Genomic DNA, 21,624 nt, shown 5'->3' with positions numbered 1-21,624 from the left:
ATATATAATAACAACCTACCAACGCATGTCTCCTGTAACGTCCGTATCTTTGCCGATGACTGTGTTATCTATCGCACAGAAACTAACTCCTCTGGTCAACTGACTCTCCAAAGTGACTAAAATTGCGTCCAGGACTGGTGTAAATAATGGCTCACGGAACTAAACCCCGATAAATGCAAACTTGTGTCCTTTCATTGAAAATGTAATCCTCTCCTATTCCCTTATACAATCCCGCACGTCACGATAGCATCAACACAGTCTTATAAATACCTAGACGTAACATTGTCCAACTATCTAACCTGGAGCGCGCATGTCACTAAAGTGACATCATCTGCTAACAGAAGCCTTGGATTCTTAAAACATGTGTAAAATGCATGTGACGCCCCCTCGGGCATAATCTTTGTTGGCTCGCCAGGCTCGATGGCATGCCAGGCTCGGTAGGCAACATTGGTCACCGCACCCAATAAACACCGACGAGCACAGCTGCTTGGCAGTCAGTCATCCTTCATTACCACCACACTGCGGAGCATCTGTCTAAAAGAAGGTGCCTCGAGCCCTCCCCCGTTCACGAACGCGGGTGGATCGTGACACTGGTGATGAGTACCCACAGATCGTCCCACGCAACCACAAGCTGCGAAACACCGCCCTCCGTCGCTGCCGCCGTGTCACTGTATGGAAGGCTCGAGCCGTTCGAGGGAAATAGGTCTGCCTGGCCAATTTACGAGGAACAAGTCCGCGTGTTCCTCCGGGCAAACGACACACCCGAGGCCAAACAGCGAGACCCGCGTCTTCAGTTTCCTGCTCGACCTTCTCAAGACAGCCATGCCGTGTGTTAAGATGCTGGGGGAGCTGCTCGCCATAATGCGCTCGCATTTTCACCCAGCACCGTCCACACTAATGGAGTGTTTCCCCTTCAACAACCGGAGCCGCCGGAAAGGAGAGACGCTCGGGGAGTTTGTCACTGCTCTACAAGGCTTAGCGAGTGCCTGCATTTTCGGGGACCAGCTGGACTCGCTGCTCCAGGACCTTTTTGACTGCGGCATCAACAACCCTGCCATGCAGACGCGACTCCTGGAGTTTCCCAACCCCTCGCTGGACGACGCAGTTAAGGCAGCGCTGGCAGTGGAAGCTGCTGCCAAAGACGCCGGCGAGATTGCCAGGGTGACTCGCTCACCAACTGGCTCACCACTACAGTGACCGCCGGTCGCTGTGGAGGTGCCCATTCCCCCTCACAGTGCCAGTTCTCTAAAGCACAATGCTTTACGCGCGAGAAAACTGCACCTGGCACGGGCATGCCAAAGAGGGAGGACGAACAGCAAACAGCAGCAGCCGCCTGGTTCATGCCCAGGTACCACCTGGGCATGAACGTCATCTGAGGGCGGCAGAAAGTTAGGTGGGCGGATGAGATTACGAAGTTTGCAGGGACAACATGGCCACAATTAGTACATGACCGGGGTAGTAGACCGGGTTGGAGAAGTATGGGAGAGGCCTTTGCCCTGCAGTGGGCTTAACCAGGCTGATGATGATGATGACCACACAAGCCCACGGCCAGGGTAGCCGTCGCAAGGGTACGCGGCGAGGCCATGCGGCAGCAGGCTCAAGTTCTTCCGCGGCCACGCTCCACGCCGTGATCGAGAAACCGCTGATTTTCGACATGTGGCCCACAGGCCTTGTATCGTCGTCTGTGCCGCCATACATGCTGACTGTCGAAATCTGCTGGCACCCCATTTCCCTAGAGCTGGACACAGAGGCCGGCGTGTCGGCCATGGCTGGGAAACTCTTCAAGCGTACTTTCTCCGGCGTCTCCGTCGAGGCTTCGAGTGTAATGCTGCACAGCTATTCTGGGCATCTCTCCCAGGTCCAGCTTCAGGCACAGGTCAGCATTCGCTGTGGCAACAGGGAGGCAACCCTCCTTTCCCCTTTACTTAACCAAAAGGTCATACGCTGCTGGGCCGAAACTGGATTCATGCACTGGGCGTTCGTCTGCCAGAGTATCAGGAAGCCAGCATGCATGTGGTGAAAGACGTCCCCAGCCTCCAAACCAAGTTCAAGTCCCTGTTCCAGCAAGGGGTGGGCACATTTGCCGGCACGACGGCTGGCATCTATGTACCTGAGGGAGCCCAGCCACGTTTTTTCAAGCCTCGCCCACCGCCGTTTGCCCTGAATGATGAGGTCACTCAGGAGCTGCAACGGTCACAGCGAGAGAGCATCCTGGTGCCCATCAAGACGTCTGAATGGGCCGCTCTCATCATACCAGTCCTCCAGCGAGACGGCAGTGTCAGGATATGAGGGGGATTTCAAGGTTACCATCAACCTCGTCGCTACCGTCGAGAAGTACCCATTGTCCCGGATTGAAGATCTCTGGTCAGCGTTGTCCGGTGGACAGAAGTTCACCAAGCTCGACCTCAGAGGTGCTTACCAGCAGCTGGTGCTACAGGATGCCTCCCGGAAGTATGTCATAATAGCGACAACGTTGGGGCTTTTCCAGTACACGCGCTTACCGTTTGGCGTGGCCTCAGCCCCAGCCATAATTCAGAGAGAAATGGACAGCCTCTTCAGGGGCATGAGGCACATGGCGGTGTACTCGGATGACATCCTGGTCACTGGCAGCGATGACAGGGACCGCCTGCAAAACCTCCACATCCTGGCATGACTGGAGGATGCTGGTCTCAAGCTCAAGCTGTAAAAGTGCATTTTCCTGGCCCCTTGTGTTGAGTAATGGGGACATGTCATTTTCCAGGCTAGTCTAGCCCTGGCTCCCTGCAAAGTTGATGCTATGCTCAAGGCACCTGAGCTCCAGAACAAGAAGCAGCTTCAGAGCTACCTCGGCCTCATCAACTTCTACAGGAGTTTCCTGCCGAACCTGTCGGAGGATCTACAGCCGCTCCATCTTCTGCTTCGAGATGGTCAGCAATGGGTCTGGAAGAAGGAACAGGATCGGGCTTTCCAGCACAGCAAGGAGCTAATCACCAAGGCTCCAGTTCTGGTACACTTTGATCCTGCCAAGCCTGTCGTCCTGACCGTATATGCGGCGCCGTACGGCGTGGGAGCTGTCCTAGCACACCGGGACAAGATTGGCCAGAAATGCCCTGTGTCGTTTGCTTCTCGTTTGCTTCATGCTGCGGAACCACCACGCTACAGCCAGCTGGACAAGGAAGGACTGGCCGCCATGTTCGGTGTCGAACGCTTTCACCAGTATCTGTGGGGCTGGAAGTTCGAGGCGGTCACGGACCACAAGCCGCTGTTGGGGCTGCTGGGGCCTGACAAGGCAGTTCCCGTGCAAGCGTCACGTCGAGTGGTACACTGCGCATTAAGGCTGGCAGCTTACAGCTACCAGCTGGTTTACCATCCGGGAAAGGACCTGGGACCTACTGATGCCCTTAGCCGCCTGCCGCTGCCAGAGGGGGCCTGATGCTGTTCAAGAACCTGCTGAAATGTTCATGCTGGAGCACGCGTACCTGGAGGTGCTCTCCAGATCTGCGGTATCGCAAGCGACCAGCCAGGACCCAGTCCTGTCTCAGGTGGTCAAGACGGAGTCCTGTGGGGAGGAATTGGTTCAGCAGGCCTATAGCCACAATGCTGCTGAGCTGAGCTTGCAGCAGGGCTGCCTAATGTGGGGTTCCAGGGTGGTGGTCTAGGGCCCTGCAGTTGCTGCATGCGGGTCTTCCTGGCATGGAAAAGACCAAGATGGTGGCCTGGTCCCATGTTTCGTGGCCTGACTAGGACCAGGACATTGCTCACATGGTGCAGAGCTGCCAAATCTGCCATAAGCATCAGCGGGCCTCACATCATGTGGAAATCACCCCATTTCCACCGCGATTTCCACAGAGACCCTGGTTCCGCCTGCATGTCGTTTTTGGAGGGCCCTTCAAGGGCCATTACTTCCTGGTGGTGGTGGACGCCTTTTCGAAGTGGGTGGAGGTTCTACCTGTCACAACTCCATCAGCATGCACGACGATTGCAGCGCTAAGACAGGTCTTCGCCGCTCAGGGGTTCCCGGACGCCATCGTGTCTGACAATGGCCCTGCTTTCGCCAGCACAGAGTACCTGGCCTGGCTGACGAAGAACGGAATTCGCCGGATGATGGTTCCGCCGTACCACCCTGCTTTAGATGGTGCAGCCGGGCGGGTGGTGCAAACCATCAAGAACAAGCTCAAGAAGAGCTAGACTGGGGATTTCCGGATGCAGGTTGCCCGGATACTGTTCCAGTACTGGACCACGCCCCACGATGTCGCTGGCCGTGTCCCGTGTGAGCTCCTGCTGGATCAGATGGTCAAGACGTCCTTGGACGTCTTGCATCCGGACCTCCGATCTACAGCGCTCCTGAAGCAGCTGAAGCAGAAGCTGGCTGCTGTCCGAGGGTGCCGTTCCGGGCCTTTGCTGGAGTTGGGAACTCTAGTTTTCCCCCAGGAACTTCCATCCTAGCCCACCTGGTCCGCCGGACAGGTGGTGTCTCCTGCCGGCACCTCATTGTTGGTCGTCCACATGCCAGATGGGGCCACATGGCACAGACATGCCGACCATGTCAGGCCTCGCCTCGGCACCTGGCCAGCACACTCGACTGCCACTTCAGAGTTCCAGCCTGCAGGAGGAATAGCGGCAATACCAGTCGCTTCCAGATGAGCACCGCCCACCTAGGAAGTGGCAAGCGTTGCCAGTGGTGCGGTGCCCGATGGGCTGGTGTCAAGTCTGACACCACTCACAAGGCCGACCATTGCGGACCCTCCCGACAATGCGAGGCTGGCTCAGGCAGCACCCAGCGTTGCCGCACCCGGCCCGTCAACACCAGTGCCCAGGCGGAGGCAATCGGACCGTTACTCACCTGGATAGAAGGCACCGTCGACTTGGCTGGGACGGCGGCGGTGCCTCATGCTCTGAACTTGGACATTTGTTTCTTTTAGTTAACAAACATACTGGGCGTAAGGGGGTGTAACAAGCACGTGACACCATCACGGATATAATCTTCGTTGGCCCGCTAGGCTCGGTGGCCTGTCAGGCTCGGTAGGCAACATTGGTCACCGCACCCAATAAACACTGACGAGCACAGCTGCTCGGCGGTCAATCATCTTTCATCACCACCATGCTGCGGAGCATCTAACGGAAGGTGCCTCGAGCCCTCCCTCGTTCACGAACCCGGGCGGATCGTGACAACATCATCTACATCAAGCGCCACCAAACATAAAATTATTTGCCTACAAGTAACTTGTACACTCTAAGCTGGAATATGCCCCTGCCATCTGGAGCCCTAACCAAAAATACCTAACAAACTGTCTAGAATCAGTACAAAATTGTGCCACAAGAATCATTCTTCATGCTATTCATATTGTTACGCGATCGAAGGATTAGGAACCGGAGACTATTTACAAAGTACATTTACCAAGGATAATGCAGTGCTGGCCAGTTCAGCCAACAGCTCGATAGCCAGAGAGCGTTTGTCGTCTTCGTCGGTGAGCGTGCGTGCATCGTCTACAAGAAACATGCAATATGCATGTATCATCACCCTCGGCGGCAGGAGCACCATCCCGGGGCATCTAAATAGGGGTGATAACAGAAGAGTAATATGGTTTGAGACGTGCGACATGCACAACGTCAGTGGAATTCGGGGCAGATGAGGCACTGGTATTAACTGGGGCAATTTCGTACGCAACTGGAGTCACGACACGCAGTACTCTATATGGGCCTGTGTATCGCGATAGGAGTTTTCTGGCAGGCCAACATGACGAGTCGGGGACCACAGGAATACCAGAGATCGAGGCGAAGAGTGGACGTCTCTGTGTTGGCAATCGTACAAACGCCGTTGCTTCTCTTGCGAGGTCAAGAGGCAAGCGCGGGCAATTTCGCGTGCTTGGGTTGCCCTGGTGATCGCGTCAAGTACATACTCGCTGGTGTCTGCTGCGGCAGATGGAAGAGATGCGTGCAGTGACAATGTGGGTTCTCGGCCAAACAACAGAACGAACGGGGATAACCGGCAGTGTCGTGATGCAAAGACATATGCAAAAGTGACATAGAGCAGGGCAAGGTCCCAATCAGTATGGTTGGACGAGACATACTTTGCAAGCATGTCTGTTAGGGTACGATTCAGATGCTCTGTGAGACCATTAGTCTGTGGACGGCAAGACATAGTCAGCTTGTGCTTGGTTGAGCAGGACTGCAGGATGTCAGCGACGACTTTAGAAAGAAATGTCGGACCACGGTCAGTGAGCAGTTGGTGTGCAGCGCCATGCTGCAGAATCACATCGTGTAAAAGAAAATCGGCGACAACTGTGGCGCAGTTCCTTGGAAGAGCTCTGGTGATGGCATAGTGCGTAGTGTAATCTGTCGCCACAGCCACTCACTTGTTGCCAGACGTGGATAGCGGGAAAGGGCCGAGTAAGTCCACGCCAACACGAAATAACGGTTCCGAAGGAATGTCGAGCATTTGAAGGCAGCCGGCAGGGAGCGTTGGTGGTTTTTCTGCGCTGGCATTTCTCACATGCTGCAATGTATTTCCGGATGGAGCGGGCAAGGCCTGGCCAAAAGAAGCATCGGCGAATCCGGTCGTAGGTGCGGGAGACGCCAAGGTGACCTGCTGTTGGTAAATGGTGAAGTTATTGGAGAACAGCTGCTTAGGAATGTCGAGGAGTAGGGCAGGACCGTCGGGACGTGCATTATGGCGGTATAATACACCATTCCGGAGAACAAACAGGTGAAGGGACGAATCAGAAGACGAAGATTCCAAGCCATCAATGATGGCGCACGAGGTGGCATCACGGCGTTGCTCGTCGGCAATGTGTAGCAGCTGAAAAACGTAGAAAACACAAGCGTCGGCATCGAGGTCAGGGTCGGCGGGTGGTTCATCCACTGGATAGAGTGATAAACAGTCTGCGTCTTGATGTAATCGGCCCGACTCTTACCCTACTGCATAGGAATATTCTTGCAGCAGCAGAGCCTAGTGACCAAGCCGGCCGGTAGGATCCTTGAATGAGGAAAGCCAACCGAGCGCGTAGTGGTCCGTGATTACAGAGAAGTACGTGCCATAGAAGTACAGGCAGAATTTGGAAACTGCCCAGACGAGAGCCAGGCATTCATGATCTGTTATCGAATAGTTGCGCTCCGCTGCTGTGAGGAGGCGGCTAGCATAGGCGATAACACGATCTTGACCTTGTTGGCGCTGGGCTAAAACGGCTCCGATACCGTTAGCACTGGCATTGGTATGCACCTCTGTAGGAGAGGATGGGTCAAAGTGGGCCAGTATAGGTGGCGTGGTGAGAATGTTGGTGAGCTGGGCAAATGCGGCAGTTTGAGCGGGGCCCTACGTTGGCGACATGTCCTTCTTCAGGAGATCAGTAAGCGGTCGGGCAATCACTGCGAAGTCTTTAATGAAGCGTCAAAAGTAGGACCAGAGTCCTACAAAACTTCGGACGTCCTTGACAGACATGGTACAGGAAAAGACGTGACGGCATGAACTTTCTCGGGTCTGGTTCAATACCGGAAGCGTCAATGAAGTCGCCCAGCACTAATTTTCCGACGATCGAAGTGACACTTCGATGAATTTAGTTGCAGCCCCACCTCACAGAAGACTTGAAGAACAGCTGATAAGCGCTCAAGGTGTGTCTCAAATGTAGGTGAAAATACGAGAATGGTTGTCTAGGTAGCAGAGTCATGTTGACCATTTGAACCCTTGAAGCAAAGAGTCCACCATATGTTCGAATGTTGCTGGGGTATTGCGTAGACTGAATGGCATAACTTTGAATTGATATAGACCATCAGGGGTGACTAACGCTGTCTTCTCTTGGTCGTTTTCATCCATAGAAATCTGCCTATAACCAGAGTGAAGGTCTATTGATGAAAAGTATTTGGCACCGTGGAGACAATCGAGGGCGTTGTCAATGCGAGGCAGAGGGTAGACGTCTTTCTTGGTGATGCGGTTCAGATAATGATAATCTACACAGGAAAGCCATGTGCCATCGTTCTTTTTAACAAGTACCATGGGCGACGTCCAAGGGCTCGATGAAGGTTCAGCAATATCTTTGGCAAGCATCTTATTCACTTCATCTTGAATAACCTTACACTCTGAAGCAGAAATTCGATATGGCCAGCGGCATTGCCAGCCCTCTGCCAGCGGTAGAGGGCTGGCATTACCAGTATTTATGTGATGCTTAACAATTGAAGTCTGGGCCAATTGGAAATTGTTGAGGTTGAAGATATCGTGGTAGGAAACCAAAAGGGGACACAGAGCTGCTGCTTGTTCAGGCAGTAGGTCCGCAGCAATCATGGGACGAAATGTTGCGTCAGGGCAAATAGCATCCTGTAGACATGGTGAAGAACCTGAGCAGACGTCTTCTGAAAATGTTGTGACATGGTCATCTTCCCATAGCACGCAGCGTTGCAACTGATATGCCTTGGGGTAGAACTTCCTTTGTGAGACCAAAATTGATGATAGCGAGGCATGTCCGGTTATCGGCGACGGTGACGACAGAGTGGGGCACAATGATATTGCACATCAGAAGGTCCTCAGGAAAAGGTGTGGCGACGTAATCACCATAGGGCACAGGAAAAGATAATAGCAAATCGACGAGTCAAGGCTTTAGGCCGCAGGTGGAAGAAGGCGGTCGTACTAAAGTTGTTCGGCAGTTCGGAACGAACAAGTGCAAGTAGAGGAAGTTCAAGGCAAAGGGTACAGGCAGAACAGTCAATCAAAGATGAATGCGCCGTAAGAAATTTGAGTCCGAGGATTAGGCCATGGGGATAATTGGCCAGCACTGTAAAAAGAATAGGAATGTGGCGGTCGGCGATACTGATATGGAAAGTACACATACCAGTGACCTAAACAGTGCTACCATCGGCCACGCGTACGGCTCTAGTAGGAGGCGTGAAAACCTTTCTCAGTCGACGACGGAGGTTACAACCCATAGTGGACACCTGTGCTCCAGTACCTATTAACGCCGTCAAAGGGACATCGTCGACGTGAACATCAAGTTAGTTCTGGTTTATTGGGAGCGTCAATGGAGGATTTCGACACGACAAAGATAATGCAGCACTACCCCCAGGAGCTGCATGGTCTAGTTTTCCATCCGGGAGGGTCCATAATTGGTCAGCGACGAATAGCGGCAGGGCTGGGGTGATGGGAACCGACGGTGCTGTGGTGACGGTGAGCGAGCAGGACGACTGTCATTGACGGATACGCCTGAGGTAGGAGGCATACGGCGAAGCGAGTAATGGCGCGGCTCGGCATATGGGACCAACCAGCCCCAGATCACTGGGGCTGGTTGGTCAAGGGTCACATACAGGTTCCCACTCATAAGCACATTCATACAGGTTGAGCCAGTCCTCAACGTCGACATTATCTTGGCCGGAGAATATGCCAGGATCACGGGGGTTGGTAAACGTAACGTACATTGTTGGCAGGGTCATAGGAGTAAAAGCAGACGAGGTGTCGTCACCGGGAGTAATGGCGGAAAGCAGGATGGTGCGGCCGCTGCGGAGCTCCGTGGTGAGGACGGGGAATGGCACCCTCCACCAAAATGTTACGCGAACGAAGGATTAAGAACTGGAGACTATTTACAAAGTATATTTACAAAGAGTAATGCAGCGCTGGCCAGTTCAGCTGACAGCTTGAGAGCCAGAGAGCGTTCATCCTCTTCGTCGAGGCACCCGCGTGCATCGTCCACAAGAAGACTATGTATCAATATAATGCCAATGTATCCTCATTAAAAGTAGAATCCGGCCTCACAACCCTGGCTTGTCGGCGTTGTATCGCTAGTATTTACTTATTCCATAAGTTCTTTTATAGCTCACTTCATCATCCACCCTACATCAATCCTGCACGCATTTCACACCACATTGGTCATCCCCTTCAAGTCACCCAATTACATGCACACACTACCATTTTTGCCTCATGATTCTTTCCCTGCTCAGCCTCAAACTGGAATAGCCTTCCACACGACATCGCCGTATCACCTGCCCATCCATGTATTTGAACTGTATAATTACCATAATTAACTGCAAGCAAATGTGTACTTAAACATCTTTTCCTTGTGTATTTAATTTCTTTTATATGTGCTACCCGCCCCTTATGTAATATGCCCCCAATCCTGGGGGCCTTTAAGGTAATAAGGAAGAGTGAACTGAAGCCTCTCGATATGGCTTTCATAGATTACGAAAAGGCATTTGATTCAGTAGAGACACCAGCAGTCATGGAGGCATTACATAATCAAGGAGTACAGGAGGCTTACGTAAATATCTTGAAAAATATCTACATAGATTACAGAGCTACCTTAATTCTCGACAAAAAGTAGTAGCAAGATACCAATAAAAGGGTCAGACCAGGAGACACAATCTCTGCAATGCTATTTATTGCATGCTTGAATGAAGTATTCAAGCTATTAAACTGGGAAGGCTTATGAGTAAGTATCAACGGCGAATGTCTCACCAAACATCGGTTTGCAAATGACATTGTCCTGTTCAGCAACACTGGGGACGAGTTACAACAAATGATTGAGGACCTTACAGAGAAAGTGGAAGAGTGCATTTGAAGATTAATATGCAGAAAACAAAGATAATGATCAATAAGTAAGGCAACAAGAGTTCAGAATTGCCAGTTAGCCTCTACAGTCAGCGAAGGAATACGTTTACCTAAAGTCTGGTACAACTTTAGAAAAAAGGGGAGGCCCCACCCAGACGACCGTAGCGTGACAGCAGATTGCGACTTCCGCGACTTATATAGTCCCGCTCAAAAAATCATGCTTCTGAAATGCGCAATTCTCGGTATACGTAAAGACTTTTGTATTTTGATGACTGGTTTAGTAGAGCTCTAGTGCTGCAGCCCATGCTGGATCGCGAGAGTAAAATAACCCCGTGCCTTCTACAATGCTGTGCGCCGTCTGCTCTTTAGTTTCCTTGTAAGTGACAAAAGTAGAAAGAGCAGCTCTGCATCGCTTTTGTGTTATTTTTCATGTATACGGCACATTTACTACTCGATTTCAGAGGTTAAAATGAATCAGTTGCTATTGAACAAGTACTCAAAAAGAAACGCACTTATCGAAACTATTACAAACCTGGGGCGAGATGACGATCGAGGCAGGAAAGGTACAAAAATGCTTCATTCTTCATCTTAAATAAATACTCATGGTTTTAAATAGCATAACATTTATATTTTTTATTTGTATTTTCACAAAATGTTTCCCTTTTCACTTTCTTTTTTTGCAGGTTTACAATCTCGCCACTTTGCACAAGGCATTCTGTGCGAGTTTTCCGCCGTGGAACCCAGCAAAGTGACATCGGAATGCGATCCCTTGTTGCCGAAGGAGCCTTGTGTCGCCTCGATGTCCACACCACCAAGGATCCTCGACAAGAACAAGTGTGGCCAAATCCTGAATAGTGATTCACGCAACATGATCCTCCACTGCTACATGTATTGGCGTAACAGGGATCCTGAACGCAGCGTGGAGGATACGACCAAATTTGTCGCCGAGATGCTCGGTGTCAGCTTTCATGTGACGTCACACATTCTGCGGGACAGCTGCGCCTGCCATGTTGGTGAACCAGACTGGGCTGAACCAGCAGAGGCGGCAGCACACTTCGAAGTCTCGCACAGTGTTCAACGTGAGGAGGAAGGTCAAAGCGTCGCACCTTTCGGGTGGCAAAATGTCGACGCCGTAGCGAAAGCGCCCACGAAATGAGAAGAAAAAAAGACGCAGCACGAAGTATGACAGCTTCACGTTGTGCGTGCTGAGGTCGTGTGTGCACGATTTCTTTCGCCGCAATGAGATACCGACGGTCGAGAAGATAATGAGCTCTCGACGCGTATGGATCTCCCATCAATGAAGCGGTGTACTTTGCGTCGCCTGCTTGTCAAGATCGCCTCAATGTCCACACCACCAAGGAGCGGTGGATTCAAGCATGAGAAGAGGAGCCGCGATTCGCTTCTTATTTACTGGGATGACATCGGTGAATGGCGGAATCGCTACCTTCGTGACGTGGAGCGCTACCGGGCAGAAGGCCGAAAGATCTTTTTCCTGGACGAGACTGGATGACGGCGGTACACACTTGGTCGATCGTGTGGACAGACACCATGGTGCTGATGCGCGGACACGTGTACGCTCGAGCAAACGACCTATCGATGGGTCTGAAACAACCATCTGGAAAAGGCCAGCACCTGATTGTGATGCACATCAGTAGTGAGGATGGCTTTGTCGACGGCTGCTTGGATGTATTCCGAAGCGAAAAAACAGGCGACCACCATCAAGAAATGGATGGAAATTCATCCTATGGTCAGTTGTACAGTTGACGTCCAATTGTTCAGTCACCCTAGGGGCCACGAGAACGTCCAAAAAAAAATGAATGCATGTCTTTAACTGCCCTTATGGGCTCTAATCGCTACAGGCACATGCGAAAAAGCGCTGAAGGCCTGATCGTACACTTATTAGACATATCGGTGTTCGTGCTGTTACAGGAGATAGCGGGTGCCCGCATGTGTACATGGCTTTCATGTGACTTCACACATTTTGCGGGACAGCTGCGCCTGCCATGTTGGTGAACCAGACTGGGCTGAACCAGCAGAGGCGGCAGCACACTTCGAAGTCTCGCAGTTGAAGACGGAGCACGCACCGCTTGCATGCAGCACTCCCTCATTCAGCATGCCGCCACTTGGTAGCAGGCCGATACAAGGCTCACGTTTCCATCTTTATCGGACAGGAACGCGGACGCTACGAGGAAAAGGTACGTATGTGTGACGGCATTGACGCGTACTCTCTGCGACCAGGAATGGACACAACAACGGGCGTCGATGCTTTCCCGGAGGTCAAGCACGCTGACGTCATCAATTATCTGGTGTTCAGTGCAAGCTTCGCGACTTTGCAAGAAATGAAGGCGTACAAGGCACTGGAGGCCCGTAATTACTTTACCAGCGGCTGGGTTAAAAGTTTGTCTGCCAGAACGCTACACGATGACAAAGTGATTATGATTGCCGAGGTAAGATGTGTGGTTCTCTCTTAACGTTAGCAAATTTTATCAGCGTTTCGCGTGCTCGGGCACAAAACTAGCAGCGCACGAAAATGCGTACCGACAAAGGCGCGAGTGAAACAGCGCGTTGACACTGACCATGCTCGCACGCCGATGCATCAAATGTGTCCCATACTTTTTGTACCGTACTTTGCCATACAAATACAAATTCCTCCGCGTGTCAGACTTTTTGCTTGACCAGTGCAGGCAGACATGGCAAAATTTGCATAAAAACTAGCCTAATCAAGTGTTTCAAATAACAGGGACACAGACAAATTCTTTCATAACATGGCTCAGACATGAGATCAGCTGCGACTGAACCTAGGAGCCATTGATGCTGCACATAAACGTTGATGAGCAACTTGCCTCACTCAGCTTTGTAAGAGTTCCAGAAAAGACACACCACTACTAGAAGGCAATGCTGTTAATCTTAAACATCTATGACCAACTTGTCTTATTCTGTTAAAAGTGTTTCAGGTATGAGGAACACATGACCATTGTTATGTTGTAACAAACAGCTGACAGTAAGACACAGTTAAGACATGAAGTCAATATGGACCTGTGTGTACAGCGCAAAAGACGAGGTCTGAAAGAAGAACACAACACAGGCACTGTGTTTTTGTTCTTCCTTCAGTCCCCGTCTTTTGCGCTATGCACACATGTCGATATTGAATCACCAACGCCCAAGCTTCCACCTCAACATGAAGTCAACCGCTAACCGCAACTAGGAGTCACTGATATTGATTGTAAACGTCAATAATCAAGCACGTGCATCAGCTAATTCTATTTCTATCGTGTTTGCAGGTGAGCCATTCCCAAAGGCTGGGGGAGAGGGTCATCTTCAGGGGCTCTATGCAAGAAAAGTGGGATGATCCTGGCTGCCCACAGCCCATGCATTGCAGGGGCACGTGAAGCCTTTTCGCAGTGGACTAGAAGGCAACGCTGTTGGTCATAAACATCTATGACCAAACTGTCTCATTCTGCTTAAAGTGTTTCAAGTATGAGGAACACATGCCCGTTGTTATGCTGTAACAGACAGCTGACAGCAAGACACAGTTTAAACATGAAGTCAACTGTGAACCGCAACTAGAAGTCACTGATATTGATTGTAAAGATCAATGATCAAGCACGCGTTTGCAGTAAAATTATTCCCAAAGGCTGGGAGAGAAGGTCCCCTTCGTGGGCTCTATGCAAGAAAAGTGGAATGATACTGACTGCTCACTGCACATGCATGGCAGGGGCAGGCGAAGCATGTTCGCACATTAGAGCCTGCCTTTTCACAGTGGACTAGAAGGCACTTGGCCTCGAGCTCCACCACTGAAAAAGCTGGTGCCACCGTCGGCGTGACGTGCTATGAGGAATCACGTGGTCATAGCGGCCGCATTGGGTGCTTCGGGAGCGCCGAAGCGAGCTGAAAATGAGTTTAAGTTTCCTCGTATGCTGCGGTCCTCATTTAGTGGCGAGATTTTCCCGCTTCGAGTATCTCCTTTACAACACTTGAAAGCACTAGAATAGGTAGTGGCTGCCTTTGAAGGCGCGCAACATGGTAGGCTACTGCTCGGCGACGCAGTGCCGGGTACGATGTCAGCCTTATTCACACGTAGCCGCGGGACAAGAAGTTGCGTGAAGCTGGCTAGTGAAACATAAAACCGGCAAACAGTCATCGGCTACAACTCGGGTATGCAGCAAGCACAGAGGCGAGGAAGGTTTCTGCTATGGCGCCGGGTCTGCTATGTGAAAACGCGCACTGAGACGATTGCTTGAGTCCGCTGCCCAACTACGGTCATGATGGTTTGGTCTATGAGCTTGTCAATGCTATAGATACTGGCAAGTTCACTGGAGTGGAAAGGGAGCGGTAAGAAGCACAAAAAGCATGGCATATGGTCATGTTTGTGTTATGAATTAATGCACTGGATTACAAAAAAGAAGCAGCGGTAAATCGCACGCTGAGAACACCGATAAAGATGCAGTGTGACGCAACTCGAGAAATAATATTGAAACGTTCAAGAATTTAGAAGAAGAAAAAAAAAAGATTGAATCGTCGCAACGGCACATCAGTTTCTGTAGGCGTCGAAGTCTCTACAATGAAATTATTTTTGAACAGCTCTGATAACGCCCACACAACAATGGTTGCTTGTATACTGTCAAATGCTCATATTCTGTGGCCTAAAGCTCATGGCACGATGCGAAAACGAGCACGCGGCGAAAGCGAAACAGTGCGCGGACAAGCATGCAGACGCGCAGGCGGTCGCTGTGAACCTGTTCAATCGCTGCATTGAGGCTTCATTCTATTACGCTCCATTTAGTTATACAAACGCTATAAGAACATATTTCACATAGTTTGCTTCATTCTATTACGCTCTATTTAGTTATACAAACACTAGAAGAACATATTTCACATGGACGACCGCACGCCAAGTTTCATCCTAGATGCCAGCGCTCGTTTCTCCCCTGGCGGAACGACTTCATCTCCAATGGGTGTAGGTTTCCGCCGTAGCGGTCGCGCTCGCGTTCAGTTCGAGCTGCGCACGAAGCGTCTCTTGTTTGCGACGGCGCCTTTTCAGATGACCGTAAATTATTATTGTGTTGTTAATTGTCACAACAGCAATGTAAACACGAAAGGGTTGATGCCACCAGTGAACTTCTGCCGATTCCCAAGAAAATGGTACGAAAAATGCAGACGACAGACATGGATTACTGCGGTGCGCCGAGCGAAGTAAACAACTGGCAAACGAAGCGAGCTCGTTCATTGATCGCTCCCAAGTGTAGGGCGGTTTCTACATGTAACCCACATGAATTTAATAATTACTCGGTACATAATCTTTTTATTCATATAAAAACTAAGTTGTTCGATGAGCGCTTGTCCTGTCTTCTTTCTCGTGTTTCGGTTGTGTGTGCGCTGCCCAAGAATGGAAACCACTTCTGTTGTATGCGCTAGCAGTGGCCGAAGTCCACGCGCGCCGAGAAATTGAATATGTGCACGATGCATTGAGCATGACCGGAGTTCATTCCCGCTTCGCCACTGCACCGATCGATCGAGTTACTGGACGATACATGCGCGCGACTTGGTCGCGCCGGCATTGCTGAAGCAGGAATGATTACTAATGCTTTCAACTTCCGTCTCTTGAGCACTGTTAAAAAATGGCCAAGCTGTCTACATTGGTGCCTCTATTCCATATTGTAGGGGACGTACTAGTTGAAGTTCTGTGCGCATGTCGTACTTGTGCTATGCAGCGATATATTTTGTTTATTTCCGCACAGTTTCGATGGAAGTCCGTTGCCGCCATCAGAGACAACACGGATTTGTAGCAAACATATTGTGAGAAACTGCAAGAATGACTTTAGCTCGTTTGTGCCGTATGTATGTGCCGCATCGTATGTGCTGGCGATTTCTCCGGCGGCACATACGATGTCGTTTCCAATTACCTGCTCAGCGTCACTTACATAATTAAGTAGACGCTGCCCTTTCGCCGCATTGCAGTCATAAAAATAATTGTCAAGCGTAGCGATCTTCTTAAAGGCAAATAGAAGCGCGTACAGTCTGTTTCACACTTAGTGGAAAACTCGGAATGTATCGCATCGCGATGCGGCAAGCAATGGAGTCGTGCAGCGGCAGCCATAGAGTTTCCTATGGCGGCAGCAGCTCGAGCAGGCGCAGATGCTCGAGGGGCGGAGTCGTGATCTGCGTCGTCTGCTACGGCGGCGCGCGCTGGCCGCATTGTCGGGAAGCGTGCTACTGTCAGGGGCAGTGCACCGACTTCATCGGTACTGCGGAACTGAGCTGATATTCTTTACTAAACGTTGTGCGTCGCCAAACTCTGAGCCTTCATTGGCGATAATGGAGTCCCACAAACTTCTTTTGACAGCATGCTTCGTTTGTTCTTTCGAATGGCCGGGGTACTGAGCCCGTGCATGTATATTTCTTCACTGTGTGTCCTACCGTAATAAGCAGCGACAAGACGCACCAAGATGTGCGCGCAACGTGCTCAGTATTTGTTTGACTCGAAAGGAAAACGAAGCACTCAACAATAACTATGGGGGTCGAACACGAGGAAACAAACGAATACGATTAAAGGAATGTTTTAGGTTAAGACAATGAGCTGGAAGTGATTTTTCTCGACAATCATTCACTACACCAGACAGACCCTGCCTGCCGGCGGGGAATTGGACACGTCACGCTCGGAACTTCAGTTAGCATCTCGTCATGTTCCCAGCGGCAGCGATGACAGCGCTCATCCTGGAAGGCAGTGAAGTGAAGAATGACTTGATCAGGGACGTGTTCGTTCGCAGCACGTCTCAGTCGCTGACAATGGTGGATCAAAGCCTATCCTCGGGCGACTGATAGAGGAGATGGTGCGCCAGCGATACTTTCAACGAGCCCCAGACATATTAAATGACGTTGACGCCCGGGGATTGAGGCGGCCCCTCCAAGAGAGTGACTGTGCACTCTTCCAGCAGTTCTTGCACAACACGAGCAGTGTGGATCGGTGACCTATCGCGTCAGAATATATAGTCGCCTTCCAGAAATGGGCCGTTAAGAATGCATGGAATCAGTATGTCGTCTATGACTGCCTTGCAGCGATGAACTTACTTTCCAGGCGTATCAGTGGGCGTCGCACAACGCTTAGTAAAGAATACCGGCTCATTTCACGCAGTAAGGATGAGCTCGGCGCCCTGCAACTGGCAGTAGAACGTTTCCCGACAATGCGGCCAGCGCGCGCCGCCGTAGCAGATGACGCCGTTCAAGATCCCGCCCCTCGAGCACCTGCGTGAGCTGCTGCCGCTGCCTGGCTCAAGCGCTCGCCGCATCGCGATGCAATGCGCTCCGAGTTTTCCCCTACATGTGAAACAGACTGTACACCGCCCTTCGAAGGAAATGTCCACGCGCACACACGTAGGCACACACCGCGCGCGGCACGAAACGTGCCCAAACACGCGCAGTGCAGGAGGCAATCAAGGCGGTGCAAACGAGAGATGGGAGATGGGTACCACCCGCTAATAGAATTTTGCTTCGCATGCGGCGCTCTCAACGCCGGCGCAGGAGTGCCGCTCTCGGTGCCGTTCTTGTCCATAGTTTGCTCTCAGCATTTGCCTACCTTTCATGCAAGAAGCCGGTTTGGGAGACTCCATCGTGGCGACCGCGCGCAGTGGCATTCACTGTACGTATTCGGTAAAGATATAGCGCCTGTAAACGATTCTGTGCTTTCAGTTTGCCCAAGATTATTATTTAGACAGTAAAAAACTTCTCTCGTTTCGAAAGTACTTACAGAAATGTCTGGGAGAGCTCTCGTGTGGTGTTTTCAGTGACCGCTGACAGCTAAACCTATGAGGAGCGCACCGCGTGATCCCTCATACTACGCCAGCGAGGCGCTTCCGATAGATGGCGACTCCGTAATACCTTGCCGCCAACGCTGTTGATCATAAACATCTATGACCAACCTGCCTCATTCTGCTTAAAGTGTTTCAAGTATGAGGAACACATGCCCATTGTTATGTTGTAACAGACAGCTAACAGTAAGGCACAGTTCAGACATGAAGTCAACTGTGAACCGCAACTAGAAGTCACTGATATTGATTGCAAACATCAATGATCAAGCACGTGCAACAGCTAATTCTATTTCTGTCATGTTTGCAGGCGAATTATTCCCAAAGAATGGGAGAGAAGGTCCCCTTCGTGGGCCCCAAGCAAGAAAAGTGGAATGATCCTGACTGCCCACTGCAGATGCATGGCAGGGGCCGGCGAAGCATGCTCACCCATTAGAGCCTGCCTTTTCACAGTGGACTAGAAGGCAATTCTGTTGATTATAAACATCTATGACCAACCTGTCTCATTCTGTGAAGTGTTTCAAGTATGAGGAACACACGCCCACAGTTATGATGTAATAGACAGCTGACAGTAAGACACAGGTAAGACATGAAGTCAACTGTGAACCGCAACTTGAAGTTACTGATATTGATTGCAAACATCAATGATCAAGCACATGCATCAGCTTTTTGTTGTGTTTGCAGGAGAACCATTCCCAAAGGCTGGAAGAGAAGGTCCCCTTCGTGGGCCCTATGCAAGAAAAGTGGAATGATCCCGACTGCCCACTGCACATGCATGGCAGGGGCAGGTGAAGCATGTTCACACCCGTATAAGGTACCCGTATAAAGAACACAACAAGCTGCACTCAAAAAGAGAATGTGTGGCTGCGCACCTATGTTGAAAAGGTGGCATACAAGCGAGTAAAAGATACTAACTTTATGTCGTCCAAAGGCAAGAAAGCACGGCTGAAGCATCAGATAACCAACAGCCCCTTGGAGACGCAAGTCAAGAACTGTGCCGACATTGCAGTGCCATCATCAGTTGAACTGACGAACTTCTACAGTGCTTTTCAGGACCATGCCTCACCACCTGCCCTTTTCTCATTGCTACAAGGGTACTCTGCAAGCTTTAAAGAGCCGGTGCGCACTCATACAGCTCACTTGAGGAGCCTGTAGAACAAAGAACCTGGCTGACAACCTAGAGACACTCACCACAAAGACCACTCAGTTTGTGGATACATATTCAATCAGCCAAAATACTATTAAGCAGGTGGAGGCTTCAACAAAACTTCAGACCAACTGTCTGGACTGGTCCCAATATCGAGCCGGCAGCGCAACTGCTTCATTGACGAGAAGTGCTTGCCACACAAATATCACAAGCCAAGCATTTTCTTGCTTAATTCAATTTGTTACCCCGAAAAGCAGTCGGTGAAGACAGCAGCCATGAAATTGGGCATGGTTCATGAAAGAGATGCCTTGGACGCATATAAAGAAACTCAAGGAAAAAAAGCATGCGGACTTCCAAGTGTGGTAGGTCGGTTGCTGCATCTCGATGCAAAGCACGTTGGGGCGACACCTGATGCCCTTGTCTCTTGCTGCAGCACGGGTCTTGTGGAAATCAAGTGCCATTACACTTTGCGAGATGCCGAAGCAATTTCTGACCTGAAGACATGCTTATATGATAGTAATAGTGCAGTGCAACTGCAAAGAGACCATGCATATTACTGTCAAGTTCAGACACAAATAGCTATCTGTGAGGTGGAGTTTTACGACTTTATTGTCTGGGCACCCAGTAAGACGGGATAACGCATTCTGCCACAAGATATTTGGTGGTGCAAGAGAGCTCTTTACAAAGGCCATTCTGCCTGTGCTTTTCTGTAAATACTTCACAAGGCAGAAAGTACCTGAAAGCGAAGGCCAACCAGGCTGTGCAGTGTACTGTTTTTGTAAAGAACCAGAGACTGGGAAAATGACTGCATGTGACAGCTACAAGTGCCGATACAAGTGGTTTCATTTTGCACGTGTCTCTGAAATGAGCACCAAAAACAAAGCGTTGGTGTTGCCCAGATCGTAGTGTAGCAGTACACAAACAGAAGGAACAAGGAAATGGAGAAAATCAGTTATATGCCTAAACTGGTCAGACATTACTTTGTATAATTTTTCTGCTGTGCAAAATATTTTTTTTCTTTAATTTACTACAGACGCGATGTGACCGTGGGAAGGAAAGAAACTATTTAGCAATACCACACAGATCACACTTTGATGCTTTATAGTGCACTGTCTATTTACATGACCTGTTGCAAGCACAATCATACCTGTTAACATTAACTATTTATTTGGATCTATGAGGACAAAATCCATGCTGAGTGGGACAAATAATATGTTTACCTAAAAATTGACTGCACATGTGTGGCCCTCTGCTCCCTGGAAAATCTTTCATTAAACTCTGCAGTCGTAAGTGAGCGTCTGTCACTCTGTTTCTTCCCACCCAAATTTCCGCTCAACGACACTACATGATGCACCAACTGGCCCAACAGTCTATGCCTCTACCTTAAAATTCCTGCATGCGTGTACAAATTATTTGCTCAACCAAAGTATTAAATATGCTCAGAACAGATATTGGTCTATAGTTGTTGGGGGCAGAAAGATCTCCTTCCTTATAAATTGGTACTACCTTTGCTACTTTGAGGGCATCAGAGTATTTTCCTGCTTCCAAGAAGTGATTAAACACATGCAACATATAAATACCTAATGTATCTATATTATCTTTCAATAACCTGAAAGGAATTCCATCTAGTCCCACCGCCTTACTTACAGAAAGGTTTTTCACTACCGTTAAAATATCCACCAACTCTATATCATGCATCGCAAAATTATTTGATTTTTCTGCGTTTTGAAGGGCGAGTCCACATGTAATGAACTATTGATACTACAACCACTTTTCACGGAACTAACTGAGTCTGTTATAAACGGGTTTGACTGTGAATGAAACTTAAAATTCCTGCCATGGAGTTTTCATATGCACGTACAGGACAAAGCTGCCCCAAGCTTTATGAGCAAGCTTTTAAAGAATCCTGACAATCTACCCACATACTTTAGGCTGACACAACATGTACTTACCCTCTGCAGAGGGATAATGTCAGACTCCTTGAGTGGCTTGCTGTTGGTTGGGTCCAGCCAGTCTTTCTTCAGCAGCTTTTCCACACACTCCATCGTGACCACATTGCCCCTGCCATAACAAGAATACTTATAACCACATCACAAAGTTGGCTTTGAAATGAATGTTACAAATAAAAAGTCAGAAAGTGTGAACTAGACGCGGATGAAGAAAGGCACACA

The 21,624-nt window shown here is 49.9% G+C and overlaps 1 protein-coding gene across 5 annotated transcripts in view; it reads right to left on the bottom strand.

Moving 5' to 3' along the window:
• Positions 1–21,624, bottom strand: part of LOC142580215 (nitric oxide synthase-interacting protein) — a 249,724-nt gene that overhangs the window by 13,763 nt on the left and 214,337 nt on the right. For 3 of the 5 annotated variants that reach the window (XM_075691113.1, XM_075691112.1, XM_075691114.1), the window contains exon 7: positions 21,406–21,514. The exons of the other annotated variants lie outside the window; for them this stretch is intronic. In XM_075691113.1, the coding sequence (XP_075547228.1) occupies positions 21,406–21,514 (109 nt within the window). The remainder of the gene's footprint in view (positions 1–21,405; positions 21,515–21,624) is intronic. 5 annotated transcript variants of the gene reach the window in all.

This window comes from Dermacentor variabilis, chromosome 4 (genome assembly GCF_050947875.1).
Source record: "Dermacentor variabilis isolate Ectoservices chromosome 4, ASM5094787v1, whole genome shotgun sequence".
In the NCBI taxonomy this organism is placed as follows: domain Eukaryota; kingdom Metazoa; phylum Arthropoda; class Arachnida; order Ixodida; family Ixodidae; genus Dermacentor; species Dermacentor variabilis.
Note: the sequence above shows the minus strand (reverse complement) of the source record. Positions and strands in the feature narration are given on the sequence as shown.